A 15,302-nucleotide genomic window follows, 5' to 3' on the forward strand; every position below is an offset into this window, starting at 1 on the left:
ATTATTTAGAATCTCTTTTCTAGTCGTGATCTTGTTATCCGTGAATTGTTCGACGAGTTGTATCTTAAGCAAGCCGCTGTTTCTTGGCCTTTCGCCCCAACCACATATCAGTATGGCGATCACACAGACCCTGGATATCACCAATGCAACCATCAGCCAACTACAGCATGCTCTGTCTACGACTAAGTTTACGAGCGTGGATCTCGTAGCAAGGTTTCTTCATCGCATCGGCAAATACGACTATCGTGGGCCCTCCTTGAACTCCATCTGCATCCTCAACCCGCACGTCTTTGATGAAGCGCAAGCTTCAGACGACTTTCGGGCTTCCGGTCGCCCCCCGAGACCCTTGGAAGGCATTCCATTCACGGTCAAAGACAGTTATCAGGTAGCTGGTCTTACGGTCGCTTCTGCATCTCCGGCATTCGAAGACCTTGTCGCATCATCTGATGCCGCTGTTGTAGAGCTCCTGCGCAATGCTGGCGCAGTACTCATTGGAAAGACCAATATGCCTCCTATGGCCGACGGAGGAAGTCAACGAGGCCTGTACGGCCGTTCGAGCAGTCCATACGACCCCGAGTACCTATGCACGAGCTTCGCGTCCGGTTCGTCGTACGGTTCCGGGGTAGCTACGACGTCATCTTTTGCTCCTATTGGTCTCGGTGGTGAGACTGTCTCGTCTGGCCGAGCGCCGGCATCGCACAACGCATTAGTCGGCTACTCGCCGTCGAGAGGTGTCATTCCTTCTCGCGGCCAATGGCCGTTATATCCGACGTGTGATGTCGTTGCGCCTCATACAAAGACCGTTGTCGACATGTTGGCTCTCTTGAACGTTATTGTTGCCGAGGACGCGCAGTCAAGAGGAGACTTCTGGCGTGAACAAAACTTTGTCTCTATTCCTTCATGCTCCGAGATCCGGCCTCGCGACTTCTCATCCTTAATGGATCTGGATGCGTTGAAAGGCAAGCACATCGCAGTGCCGAAATGCTACATCGGAAAGCAGACATCTTCTGGCTACTCTGTGGTCTGCACCGAAGCCACTCAGCGGCTTTGGGAGCAAGCCCGATTTGATCTGGAGGCACTTGGCGCAAAAATAACAGAAACCGACTTCCCTTTGGTCGAGAACTACTCCAAGAAGCTTTTCCCCGGACAGGCGGCGAATATCCCTGGAATTCCGAGCACTTGGATGGATACTGAGCGCTGCCAGATGATTGCCACTGCCTGGGACGACTTCCTACGGTATAACAACGATCCCAACTGCGCTCGCCTAGAGGGCGTAGACCACCGCCAGATCAACCCGGACTTTGCGCCAATGGATAACAGAGCAGAACACACAGAGCAGCAAAACCATGTGCGGTATGCGGAGATGATCGACTTCATCCGCAATCGACCCAACACTATCTACGACCTCCCCGGCTGTGCGGATTCGTTGCTTGCTCTTGAAAATGCTCGCAAGAGAGACTTGGAAGAATGGATGGATAGTAATGGGTTTGATGTCATTGTATTCCCGACAAATGGTGATGTTGGGCGCGCAGATTCGGAAGACAACAGAGCATCCATGGCACACACCCTGCAGGATGGTGTGAAATATTCCAATGGCAACCGGGCGCTGAAACACCTCGGTATTCCGGCAATTACCGTCCCCATGGGGAATCTGGCTGACAAGAATATTCCCGTCGGTCTGACATTTGCTGGGAAGGCATGGAGCGACAGCGACCTTTTCCGGTACGCCTATGCGTATGAGGCCTCCACACAACGCAGAGAGAAACCTTCCCGAACACCTCGTCTGCGCACTGATATAATCGACCTGGAGCAATGTACATCCAAGCGAAGTGAACGACTCGAGTTGGTTGTCACGCAGGTAGATGTGGAAATCACCTCAGACAAAGTCTCAGAGAGCCGTAACGTTACGGTTCGGGGATCAGTCAAGAGTAATAACACGCCTATTACGGTTGAAGGCGTTCAGGTCTATACCAATGGGGACTTGTCCAGTCCTGTGACCTTGGATGGCCACGATTGGAAATGGAGTGGAAGGTTGCAACGAGCGAAGATTGAAGAGGCATATTTGGCTCCCGGAAAGCTTGCGCGAGATCAGTTTATGATTGTGATTCTTGCTCAGGCTTCAAGTGGTGGATCTGCAGGGCGCTTGATCATGGTCGATTAAAATAAAACAGTTGCATGTATAATTGAGATACGGAAAGTACTTTTTCCTGTAGTCGCAATTAGTTCTACCATTACTAAAAAGACACTCGGATCCCTGCTGACACATTGACAAGAGGCCTGATACATTATGTGACATGCTAGAGTCTTCACATTTAGGATAGTTTCACGACGTACTTCAAACCTAAAAGGCAAATGTCTACTTTAATAATCTGGCTCTGGGCAAAATTTTCTAAGCTCCCTTCTTAAATTTTCTTCGATGAATGTGCTGTAAATCATTTTCCATTCAAGTCTATGGGTAGGATACGAATACTGTTGCAGTCGGGCCCGGAGATTCTACCTCCGGGCTGTCAACGGCGATATCTTCACAACTGCTGCTTCCGCTGCCTACCTCTACTTTCTTCCTTCTACATCTACAATCAACAGAATACAGTACCAGTTTTGCTCTTCGTTCAATTTATCACCCGTATGGGTATCCTGTGATACCTACAAATATAATGATCGATTTGCATACAGTTGAATCGTATGTCCTTTACATGTCAAACACGTTTTTTTTTAAACAGCTTGGTAGTAGATTTAAATATACCGGAATATATTGAGACTGCAGCGCAGAGATTAAGGGAATTGGAACCGTAGCTTCTGTTAGTTTTTTACTTGCTGAGAACCGGTGAATTATCAAGTGGCGCGGTTCTCCATTCTCGATGAACAAGCCCAAACCAGGGTTTCGTTTTCTTTTCCACCTGCACTTTCGGGGCCTTCATTACCTTTTCTGACCTGTGACCACATTCACATTGGCCAAAAACCGCCTGTGGCTTTTTATGGAACGACATTTAATATTCAGATCCAATTAAGTCATATCTGAAGTTTTGGCCAAAATGACTAGGCATTCCGTCATGGTACTGAGGACTCAATCATTTCCACCGTTTCATCTAATGTTTCTACCGAGGTTGACCTAAACCCCTGTCTTGACGGGAGGGCATCTCTTAGCCACATTCCGGTTCATAGCCTCGATGGCGGAGTGATTGGTTCTGTTCACCGCTAAGGTTGAAAATTGAAGACGCTTGATCGGAAAGCTAGGAAACCCCAGATGTTCACCCCACTTGGCCGGGATGGGCAATCAGGCAATCACCTACACCCCCGCAAAGGCGTAGATCAACATTTCCTTAAACATGAACACGCTGTTTACTATGTATAGACAACACGGTATCGAGAAATTGAGTTCGAGTCATTATGCCGTGCATCAGGGGTTTGTTTTCGTGTTAGCGGGTCCTGGTGTTGATTATACTACGCATGAATCGTTCACCAGCTTCTGCCATTTGACACTGAATATATTGCTGCTACACCCATACCACGAAAGAAGCACATTCTATTCCAAGATCTGATCAATAAGTTCTCCTTGTTTTAGATTTTTGCAAGATGAAGTTGGCACTTTTCTGTTTCCTGCCTACGGCGTTTGCTCTGCCGTGGTACACGAATGACGGGTGGTCCAAGCCGGCGGATTTCAACAGTGCTGCTTGCGAGCAAAACAGTAACGCCAAGTACTATTGCGTACGTGAAAATACACCGCCTAATATACGAGAAGACATGATTAACAGAGCTTTAGGGCTCCTTGCCATCGACGACGAACGTGAATCAGTTCCCTGAGGCTTTCCCTCACGTAAGGGAAGGTTGCACCTTGGCGGATATGCTGGGAAGGTCATGCAATTGGAAGGGAGCTACGGGATCGGTGAGCCATTTAACCTATGCACTAAACTAAGGATTAGCTAACAAACTTCGATAGGTTATCTGTGTAGGTGAAATTCTGCCAACCGCAAGAGTTATGTGACTAACCAAAATGTAGTGCTAATCGAACAAATACTGCCTTATACTAGCGAGAGCGGAAGACCACGTCGCTCAGGTATGAAGTATATCGGACCAAGTGATCCGAAGCGAGGAGCAATGCAAAGAATTGAATATATCGCCGTAGATTTCATAGGCATGACAGCATGATTGTGAATCATGTATCAACTAAAACTGTACAACTCATCTACCAGGCTCAAATTATTATTCACACTGCACAAACATTAAAATGGATTCCGAAGTGAATCGATGTTCAATATGTGCATCACGGCGTTGAAGCCAGGTTGACAGCAGGGAAAAGGAGGTCGGTGCTATGCAAAGACATGGTCATGTTGCAAGAATGTGCATTGGTCAACATTTGAGAATGAGTTTCAAATGGGAATGATTGATGCTGCTGAGATTGAAATCAAAACTCACTCATTCTGAATAATCAATATTATGAAATTTTGTTCCCAAGTCATAGTGAATAGGACAATTTTTAAGAGACCCGGTGGATAAGATTATGATTGAGTTGGCCACCCATCCCAGTCGGATTATGTACGAGCTCAATGGCCTCAACTATTGTATGCTGCGAGTTTTTACATTCAAGTCTAGTTTGCAAACGTACACCTCACACAACCTGCGCGGTATTTCTTGCAGGAATACCAACAGCACAATCACGCCATATTTCAAAGGGAAATAAGTTCAAGCTGAGGTTGTGAATTTTCATGCTTGTTCACACGTTGATGCTTGGTTAGGGACCTCAAAGCAGGCCGTGTGCTCCCGAAACTTAGACAGCAAAGTGGTGCTCGAAAGCTCTGGGGCCTCATAAGACCCAACAGTGAATTCTGACAGCTCGTCGGTTAGGCGGGAGAGTGTTTTACCCGAGCCGAGCCCTTAACAATTATGACTAAGCCCTTTTATGAGGTACTTTCAGTTGCCGAGTCACCCCGAATCATGGCGAGCGACGCCTCAACGGAGGGTTGCCCGCGCATGCACGGGTGTTGGGAGGCTCGAGATGGAAATGGCCTAGAACTTCCCACGCTATCGGACTTCGGCATGTCGTCGCGATCGGGCTAGGCACGGGCATAAAATCGCTCAGAACGAAGACTCGGCCCGGGTCTTTTGTTGCTCATGAAAGAAGGCGATTGCTCACTACAAGGCATTGTTGAGAAGTTGAGAAAGGTCTAACGATGCTATGTTCCGGCCGGTTGCATACTGGTTCGCAGTCATCGCGGGGTACCTACCCCGACGTGGCATTTGGCTTACATAAAAAAGTAGCTCCTAACAATTTATCCTCTTCCGGCTCACAAAACCAACTTTATGATTGGCACATGACGGCATCTCCGCTGGATGGGTACAACCTGCAAGCACTTTTGGCGGGATGGCGGGGGCCTCCTCTAACCCCTCTAACAGTTGCCGACATGACGCCAAATGGTCGTCACAGTACCCGCCTGCCAGCGAGGAGGAACTGGTGGGAGTTGGCAAAGCGGACACGCCCGCCAACAGTTCCAACTCCTGAGCGCCATGGCCTATAGTCTCGGGGCAACCTGCAGATGTGCTGGAGACATGCCAGAATTTGGCAAGGGAAAGAAGAAAGCTGGTTCGGGGCTTGGAGCCTTGTGGGACCATTTGTGAAAAACTAGCACAAACCGCCCTGGCGATCACTGCAGCGCTACGCTCGTCGTGGACTCGTGGCTCGTTTCTAGGTTCCAATCCTCCAGTTCCGACTGGCCAGAGGCGGGTTCGGCCAAGCCAGTCCAGCCCTTGCGGGTGCCTCGTCCACGCCTCCGCGCCGAGTCAAGCGTCAGGGCTGGAGCCGCGTGGCGTAGCGGGGTGGGTTCCCATCAGTCGTTTTTATCCAGCCTGTCAGTCTGACTGGTTTCCTTCTCCCGTCCGGCGGTACGCCCATGTCGCACGCTGCGTTGTACCTGCGTTTGCAGTCGGCAAAAATGCCGCCCCTCTTCAAGTCGTCTCCAAGAGGAACAGCGCCCACTACTCCCGTGCCGCCATGGCCCGTAGCCGTGGTCGTGCCGGAGTACCGCCCCCTTGGTCCCTTCCCCTGGCCCTCCCCTCCCCTTGAAGCCTTGACTGACCTCGACATGAGCCAAACAGCGGTTTGTTCCTGGACCGCTCCTGTCATCAAACCTAATTCGGGTGCCTTGGCGACCCATGAGCGATTTTCATTTCCTTGCAAGGCGTATTCCCCTTTCCTTGTTGGGATTTGGGCCATATTTCCTCGTGGAGTTTTCTCCGGCCTTGGCAGGCTTTGGCAGTACTTTGGCTTGCAAAATCGGTGTGTACTCCTGGCCTTCCTTGCCTAGCGTGGCGTTTCCTACCCTTTCTGATAGGGCTTTGATGAAGTAAGCTTGTGTTGCTTTTTCTTTTGGCCGCAGCACGGCAGCTTGGGGGAGTGGAGGGATGTTTCCAAAGGTTCCACGACCTAGCTGTCAGATTTCATGGCAGCCCATGATTGACCAGAGAACCCGACTCGCCGACCCTTACCCTGCGGGTCTGGCCTCGAGGGCACACACACCTTCGGTCCTCTTTGCCCCCCTTGGCTCCTCAAAGGATCAAGGTCCCAAATCCCGCGCAATTGCCATCGGCGGCGTCTGTGGGGACAGAGCGCTGCTACGTGGGCCGCCGCAGATGGGCCGAAGGCACTGACCGGTAGCACGTGTGAGTGACATCTCATCTTTCCGACTAGTATTTGGCGTTTTCATCCCGTCACTTGTAGGGATGGCATTTGGTATATAACCTTCCCGTTCCATCAGCTAGGATGGTCCTGTTCTGATCATCACCACCATCATTACATTCCCTCTTTGAGTCTCCTCTCTTTCCACACTCACTTCCCTCGGCCGGCCCCGAAAGCACGCAGATTAGACATCACTCCTTTGAAAGTTCAATCAGCCGCTTCACTCCTTTGCAAGCCCACCATTCTTCCCGTCCTTTACGAGAAGTATCCCACAACCCCAGATCAACGAGATCTACACTAGCCCCGGCAAACCACAATCATTTTCGGAAATTTTCCAAACATCACCTCAACCTCAACCAAGATGTTCTCCATCACTTTGACCACCTTCCTTGCTGCCTCGGCCAGCTTGGTCTCGGCCGCCTCCATCCCTATCCGTGACGCCGGCAAGTCCGGCTCCGCTAGCATCACGCCCCACGACATGTTCTCCTCTTCCATCGGCGTTCTGGGTTGCAAGATCAACACCAACCGCGTTGCCTACTGGCCCAACTCCGTCGGCTGTGACGACATCTGTGTCAAGGTCACCAACGGCGACCGCAGCCTCCACCTTCTCCGCATCGACCAGTCGGGCGGCGCCTTCGACATCTCCTACGACGCCTGGAACTACCTCAGCACCGGCAAGTCTGCCACCGAGGCCCCTACCGAGGGTGGTGGCGTCGCCATGAACTGGGAGAGTGTTGACGCCAGCGAGTGCAAGGACCTGCTCAAGGACGGCAAGCTGGCCCTCTCCGCCTCCAACAGCATGAACTACCTCACCTCTTGCCTCGCCCAGCCCGACAGCTTCGTCGCCAAGAACCACGTTCTCTACAACATTCAGAACTCTGCTTGCACCTGGGGTGTCGATGAGGTTTGCAACCTCGACCTGACCGTCAGCAACCAGGCCGCTTGCCCTAGTGGCCTCGGCATCACCAAGGCGTTGACCAACACCCCCGTCGAGAACATTGCCTACGGCACTGGCAAGGTTTCCGTCGCCGTTCAGTGAACGAGCAAAAGCACAGGTTGCATGCATCAGGATGCCATTACATGATGAACATGAAGATTTACGATATATGTATATACATTATAGAAAGGGACCAAAAGCAATCATTCTTTTTTCAAATATTCTGCACTGGCATGTGATCATATCGCGCTATCACGAGCTGCTTTACTTCTCGTGCTGTTCCAGTCTTATTGGTCTATGGAGACGCCGTCCCTCTTTTACATGGAGTATCCAAAAGTCCACTACCATTCAAGAAACCCAATGGGTGATCCAGAAGATTGTCCCACAAGAAGAATATGACATATTCTTGTGGCCGCTTCAGCTTGTTTGTACGTCTTTGCAATACAAAATCATTTCCAAACCACGCGCACAAGTCTTTCTATTGGCCTTTTTTTTTTTTTTTTTTCAATCCTATTCACATGCTCAACACAGAAATGAAACAAAACTTCTTAGTTTGTACAAAAGACACCAAAACCGAAGAGTTTGTCGGCAACTTCTCCATCTGCCAAACATTTTTGTGAGAAGGCGCCTAGTGGTGTATCGCAGGCCCGGAAATTTTCAACCCGACAAATGTCTTATCATGTCAAGTCTTTTGACGTCTGGTATCACTTGAGTGGTTGAATATTGATCTTGAGACCTTCACACTTGGCTTTGTTGAATCTTGAGATCACTTCTGAGCCTAGTATGGATTCCCAGATTGACAACGCGTGAAATGCCGAGATGCTGGGTTCCCATGCCATGTACATCCTACCAGGAATATTTAAGTTGGATTACATCAGGCAATTGCTCAAATTTATTAGCTTTACTTATGAGAAGCTCAAATGTATTTGATGGAATGTGACGAGGTACTCAGACCTAGCGTACGAGCTGGTTTGTTCGATGTTGTTGGCCTGGGATGATCCCTGGTGAGTTCACGAACATCCAGCACGGTTCGATCCACACTATTGCCGTTCACTTTACGGAGAGAATGTCGGAAACTAGCCTGATTCGGTAACCCTTGTTAAAGTACGGACATTTCATCATGTTCCCTGCCTAATCAGTGGGCCTCGGCCAGATCAGTTTTGTCGTTGCTGTTGCAAACGCTTTTATGGGGTGACGTTTCCGCGCCGTGGGACTTTCATGGAGTTACATACTCCTCGATACTCGTGAAGTAGAAGAAATATAAGGTGATTTTCTTAGACTCCAAGGAAAGCATATGTGAATTATGGGGATGCCCGATCGAAAAGCCCATATTACAACACCTTGGATCTAGCCAATAGCTTCTTCAACTACCTGTGTCTATGCCACACACGCTGATCGCATGCAATTAATATCCATTGACCCAAGTCACAGAAAAAGTTGGGTGAGTGGAATTTCACATCCACCGGCAGATTTTGGTACCATACGGCAAGATTATAGTCAAAATAGAGCCTTAAGTTTACTTATCGGTACCTAGTATACTAGCCCCGTATCCGGACTACTGCCTCTAAGCGCTGCGACAGTGGCTCAATAAGACTCTGAACCTTGGATTATGGAATTGTTTCCACGCTGCTCATTCCACTAGTATTCTGAAATTTTACGTCGCTGGCTTTTGTTCTTCACTCTTTCTCTTTCCCCGTCGTTATCTCAATTATCACGTAAGTAGTGGCCAGTGGCCCCATTTTCGATGTATTTTTGTTTGCAGAAGACAAGTGACTTCATGTCCCGCCGGACCAGGATCGGAAGCTGTTGGTCTGAGTTATCGTCTGAAACGTACGAAAACGGCTGCTGTCTGTTAAGGACGACCACGGCCTCTCCTTCATGCGACCCCGGGAGCCACACGGAGGGCCGGGCTGCTCGCATATCGATTGTCGCCGGGAGAGAGAGTAGACGCGCCACGTCATCGGAATTCCCTTGCCACTTGCGAAGTTCTAGACTCTGAGCACCGGTGCTAGTGGCACCTTTGTCCAAGAGAAGCGTATGTGTTCCCCCCAAGGTTGTAATCCGAGGAGTCTCTGAAATCAAAACAGCTGATTCTTGTGTCGTTTGTAGTTCGTCGTGTCGTTGCCTCTTACTTCGCCCCTCCTCTACAGCGAATTCAGTAGACTCTTCCCCATAGAGCTCCCGAGAACGCTTTCCCCTTGAAACTGGAGGAAGTGGCAAAACCGAAGGCCATGGATGTCCAAGCCGTTTAATCGTGAAGTACTCGCCGCAGTCTGAGAATCCGACACCGTCGATATCATCAGGAACCACGTGGGCCGCAACTGGTGGTGTTATCCCTGAGAGGGATTCAGGTTAGAAGTGTGTGAGTGAATAATGTAACACGCGACTTACCGTCTTGCAAATCCCACATGTACAGTTTATCTGAGGCAGCGAACAGAAGTCTCGGATGACGATTGTGCAGTACGCACAGATTACCCCCTGCCATAGACAAACGGTATGGCAGACGCTTGAGAAATTGCACTCTAGGCTCGCCTTGTTGAATGTGCAGACTGAAAACGGTCATCGAACATTCTCCTGAAGCCCGAAATCCAAGATCTTCATCTTGAAATACAACGAACTTATCATCGCAGCCAATCTTGATGTTGTACAAATATGGTAATTCAAAGAAATGTCGCCGTTCAGACCAGTAACAGGCATCCGGGTCAATGTACCCAACGTTCAGGGTTTCCGGAGCCGACAACGTTACAGTAAGACGGTCAGAGGAAGGCTCCAATCTTGCGGTATAGATTGACCGAAGTATGGAAATGACTGAAAGGCTGGAGCTGATGGCCAGAGGAAAATTCGACTTCCACCACCCCCAACCACCTCTGAGCGATTGGCGAAGCTGGATCGCTATATCGTCTTTCTTGAGCGGTATGGTAATGGTACATAGTCGGTTGGTACTGTCACCAATTTTGTAGATGTCGTACGTAGCTTTCCAGCCGCTGCTAAGCGTCGAGCTCAGGATCTGATCGCGCTCGGTTTCGGGTAGGTTGAGCAAGTCATATTGCTGGTATCTTTCGGCCACGGCGGCCTGAAACTCTTTGGTCCTTGTCCAAAACATTTCAAACGGCCTACAATGGAAATTAGTCCCAGTTCCTTTCATCGACGTCTTGTTGAACACAAGACTCATCGAGGAATTGTTTGGATGGCGTGAAGGCTAGAACTTACTCTGATGGCCAAATACTAAGGACTGCCATCCGCTGCCCGTCGGACGATGTTTCAGAGACAGAGAACCTCGCTTTTCCCTTCATTTTCTCCGAAGGCCCATCTGCCGATAGGCATTCCACGCTGGCTGCTGAAGTAGTAACCAGAAAACGACTCCGAGTAAATAGGGTGACATCTCCCCAGATCTCCTGCGGGCGACCCCGGAGAGCCACGCGCCACGTTGTGTCCAATTCGAAAATATCCTTGGCAAACTCTTCAAGGTCACGAGGAAGGGATCCAGTGGCCGAAGAAACGGCTGCACAGGTTGCGGACAGCTGCTCAAGTACAGAAGCAGCAGCCTTCAATGCCCCAATACAGGGTCTCATTTCGCCAAACTCCCCGTCTGCTCGCCCCCGCGGGAACGAGTAGAATGACTCTATCCACAACATGATGTTATGCTTTAGGGTGAGGAACCTCTTTAGTCTTTGAAGACAGACGCATATGCTCATGATTTGAGTTGACCGACTCCATTCGTCGAGGGCCTTTTCAGCCGATTCCCTCAGGTGGTAGGGCCAGTTTAGCGAAGCGTATTCTAAAAACGGGTATGTGGCTCTTAAATCGTCGACGGCTGCAGACTTGGCAACATGCCCAGAAAGCGGCTGTAACGGAATGGCGAAGATGAGGTACCTCAAGCAGGCATCGGTGATCTCGCAACTCGCCTCCCAGGGAGAAGGCGTGAAGTTTACGCCTGCCGGTGAGATGATGATGTGCGAAGCCAGGAAGTCCTTAGCGGTCGCGTGGATGAAGCGGAAGCGCCCGTCAGGCCTCCTCTCGATGATTCCGCGGCAAGACATAACGACGGCGTGGTCAATATCCATCTGAAGGTCGTCCGGTTCACTGCCCAAGTTGCGGTTCAAGACAATGTCGCGTAGTTGCTGGGCTGTTGGCTGATCGTAGGCGTGCGTGCACCAAATAAATACCTGGCGGGCTAGCAGCTGACTTGGCTTGTCTTGGCTCTTGATAATGCTGAATATCCGACCGTATAGGTCGCTAATACCCTCTGGAGTCTCGCGCTGGAGGATTGCCAGTCTCTGCCTCGGTGTCAAAGCTGGCGAGTTTAGATACACAACCATCAGCCGCGCCCACAGAAACATGCCATCGGCACGGTTTCCCAGGTGCCGCACGAGCGCCGAAAGATTACCATCCACAACATGCCGCGGGAGGAGGTTCAATGCCGCGAGGTTGCCGAGCTCTTGCCTAAAGTAAACGGCGATGTCACTGTCCATCTTTGGCCCCCGCATCGAAATTGACCGGATGGGAGACTTGATCTGGCGCATCGCGGCGACGGTCGGTCGACTGAACAGGGCAACACGAGTTCTGGATACCTCGCAGAGCCGACACATATCAACGACGAACCGTGTGTCTTCCTTGCACTCATCCACGCCGTCCACGATCAAGTAGACATTGGGGAGCAAAGAAAGGCATAGGCAGAGAACGTCGAGCAATTCGTTTGTGGAGGAGGGTTCCTGGGGGCCGCGGGCCGCAAACGCAAATATGTCCCGGATTTGCTCGAGGTTATGGCACTGCCGGTAGAGTTGCGTTGCGAATGCGCGATACGCGTCGAGCCGAGTTCCTGGACTCGGTCCCACCCCATCGAAGAAGAAATAGCAGACCACGCGGGCGTCCGCCCGATCCTCGGCTGAGATCTCCAGAAGAAAGTCAATAACGGAACCGGCCAAAACCGTCTTTCCTGACCCTGGATTTCCTATAAGAGACGTTAGAATATTTCCAAAAGTTATATAAGCGGGCAGTTTTCTGACCGTGTACCCAGAGCATCGAGCCATCAGATTCCGAAGACGTATTTATCTTCCGGTCCCAGGTTTGAAATATTGGCTCTTTGAAAATCCATTCGGCGGTTCCTTCCAGCTTTGCATCTGCGGCGTTTTCGAGCGGAGATTTGTAAGATGGGGGTGAAAGCCACAGATTTAGCTTCTGATCAAATTGCTCTGGGACAAATATTCTGTTCAGTATGAACTTGGACATGGAATGTTTCGTAGTCGTACTTACCCTTCGCTGCCTCATCGAAACTAGACTTGATGTCCAAAATCTCTTCGTATATTTTGTTGATATCCTGCAAGCCTTTTTCAACCTTTATTGCGCCATCCCGCGTCTTGCTTTCCATGAGAACCAAAAACGCCAGATCAAGTTCTTTTTGAACAACCTTTTTACATGACTTCATCTTGTTAAGGACATCATGGAATCGGGTATGGAATGGCTGCCACATGATGCTCGCGACGTAGACTGGTGTCCGTTTAAGTCCTGGCAAGTGCATTAGATAAGATAATCATAATGGTCCAGGTTAAGATTCTTACTCCCATCTTTCCTGGTAAACACCCGAGAAATAGAGTGGAAGAAGTCGAAAATGCAAGCATAAAACTTGACCAGTGCCTCGGGTAGTCTCTGGGAGAAAGGACTGCCCCCACGACTAAGACTGTCGTAGACTTCGGTAAATCGCGGAAAATCTGCCGCGAGCTGGTCGAGGGTCTCACAGAGGGTGTCGAAAAATGTGCCAAAATTGCTCGCAAGCTTCAGGCCGTTAATAAGCATCGTCATGCAGAGCATTCACGGAATTAAACCAGCAGAAATTACTTGATATACACACCTGCAAGACGAGGCGCAGAGCTCCCCACGCAATATTTGCCCATTCGGGGTGGGTTGAGCAGAAAATGTCGATGATCTTGAAAAAGGGACTGAGCTTGTCGGCAAATGTCTGGATTTTCCGCATTACGACCCTGCCCTTCCCCTTTCCCTTCGCTAGGACCACAAATTTCTGCGCCGATTGCAGAAATTCATCAGGCGAACGGCATGTTGAAAAGGCCGATTTTTCCTCTTCGGAGATCGACTTCAGGAAAGCGGCCTGCGCCTCTTCGAAGAGCCGAACCAAGTCGGTACCGCTGTAGACGATTATGACTACGTCAGCATGCCATCTCAATACCAAGGAACTCCTCTTGAGGCTTACTTAAGCACTGGGGAATTTGGCTGGGTCATAGTGGGCGGTCTCCTACTGGTTGCATAGCTATCGCTATCGTAGCCTAGACGTGACAACTGCGCCGTCACACGTCAGGAGGCCGTCGACCTTTATGTAGCCACTGTTATCAGTTCCTGTCCCCCACGCCGTATTGAATGGGGGGCTGTGTGAGTTGAGCACAGCCTTGAATTCGCTGGCATTGGCTGAGCCCTTGCCTGTGTCGCCGAGAATCAACCATGTCCAATCATTCATATGCAGGTCGGGATGCCTACTGCTTGTACTGGTTGCCTAATGACAGGTCCCGCCAGTTCGCTCTCAGATACGGGGAAATTGGAACTTCATTCGAAGAACAAGTTTCTTTAGGGATCCACGGATACTTGGTGGCTTTCGTTGAGGGTTGTCACTATTAGTAGGCGACTGCTAGGCTGACATGAGACGCCTGCCTTGGGGCCAGCAACTAAAATGACGGCAAGATTTCCGAGCAAGCACTTCAGTGCTCTACATCATTACAGCGACAATCCAACTGGGTCAAAAAGTCTGTATTTATGGTCGCAGGGAAAATAATCCCTTGGGCTGCAACCGCCTACAGTTGAAAATGGAAGCGGCAACATCATAGCAGACTTGTGGACTTGCTCGTTGTCTGCACGGATGGCATTAAGAAAAACAGTTTCGCGGGACGCGGGCCCGGGTAGCTCCGCTGCGCTCGGAGCAGCTCACTCCAGTGGCCGGGACCTAATCTTTGCTAAGTCTTGGCGCGCCGGGGAACGAGCTCCTCTGTGCTGCAGTACGTGACTCGCTGCTCCTACATATACTGCGCTGCTCCTCTGGGCTCTAGTTTATAAGTTTAATCACTTTCCTCCTTTCCAAAGCTCGTTCTTACGCTCCGGCTCGTCACCCATTAGATTCTCTGTACAAAGAAATGAGGAAACATGAACACAACCAAGTCCGAACCTGAAGCGGAGGCTCAACTGTGGCAATGAACCAGCTGCTGTTGAAGTTGTACAGATAACTATACAGTTACCCTAATAAGCCATTCATAACCGTAATTTGGCAACCCTATTCACGTGATTCACTTGATTCACTTGAGGCGTCGCGCAGTCCTTTCAGAAGCAGCTGTGCTTGGTGGGCAGCTGGGTGAAATAGCACTTATTAAGTATCGCAGTCAGCGCCTCTAAGTCTGATGAATTATACTCTGTTTGGAAGCTACTGTCGAAATTTCATCCACTATGAATGTGCATGGTTAATATTTTGACCAAAAGCCTGAATTTTTATCGTTGGATGTGGTAGCTCTTTGGACAGTTCATGGCTGGGCCGATGGTGGGCAACGACCTGGCAATGAACAGTTTCATGCCATATATCCAGCATGAAACTATGGTGCATGGCTACCTAGGGACAAGGTCGCATGACAAAAATAAAAAGTATGCGAAGAGCTGGGAGAGCTTATATTTTGCTTCCTCTCCTCGGTTTCGGTTTGCCGGAAG

The 15,302-nt window shown here is 50.0% G+C and overlaps 3 protein-coding genes across 3 annotated transcripts; 2 read left to right on the forward strand and 1 right to left on the reverse strand.

Moving 5' to 3' along the window:
• Positions 1–112: 112 nt before the first annotated feature.
• Positions 113–2,161, forward strand: EsH8_IX_001029 (amidase signature domain-containing protein; the record flags this gene model as incomplete). The annotated part of the gene is made up of 1 exon (XM_083267365.1): positions 113–2,161. The coding sequence occupies one exon, from the start codon at positions 113–115 to the stop codon at positions 2,159–2,161; it is 2,049 nt and encodes a 682-aa protein (XP_083130930.1).
• Positions 2,162–7,031: 4,870 nt separating this feature from the next.
• On the forward strand, positions 7,032–7,709 carry EsH8_IX_001030 (uncharacterized protein; the record flags this gene model as incomplete). The annotated part of the gene is made up of 1 exon (XM_083267366.1): positions 7,032–7,709. The coding sequence occupies one exon, from the start codon at positions 7,032–7,034 to the stop codon at positions 7,707–7,709; it is 678 nt and encodes a 225-aa protein (XP_083130931.1).
• Positions 7,710–9,311: 1,602 nt separating this feature from the next.
• Positions 9,312–13,841, reverse strand: EsH8_IX_001031 (uncharacterized protein; the record flags this gene model as incomplete). The annotated part of the gene is made up of 8 exons (XM_083267367.1): positions 9,312–9,943; positions 9,999–10,720; positions 10,818–12,558; positions 12,614–12,799; positions 12,861–13,112; positions 13,166–13,379; positions 13,456–13,747; positions 13,813–13,841. The coding sequence occupies 8 exons, from the start codon at positions 13,839–13,841 to the stop codon at positions 9,312–9,314; spliced, it is 4,068 nt and encodes a 1,355-aa protein (XP_083130932.1).
• Between the last annotated feature and the right edge of the window lie 1,461 nt (positions 13,842–15,302).

The sequence above is a fragment of the Colletotrichum jinshuiense genome, chromosome 9 (genome assembly GCF_051148585.1).
Source record: "Colletotrichum jinshuiense chromosome 9, complete sequence".
NCBI lineage: Eukaryota > Fungi > Ascomycota > Sordariomycetes > Glomerellales > Glomerellaceae > Colletotrichum > Colletotrichum jinshuiense.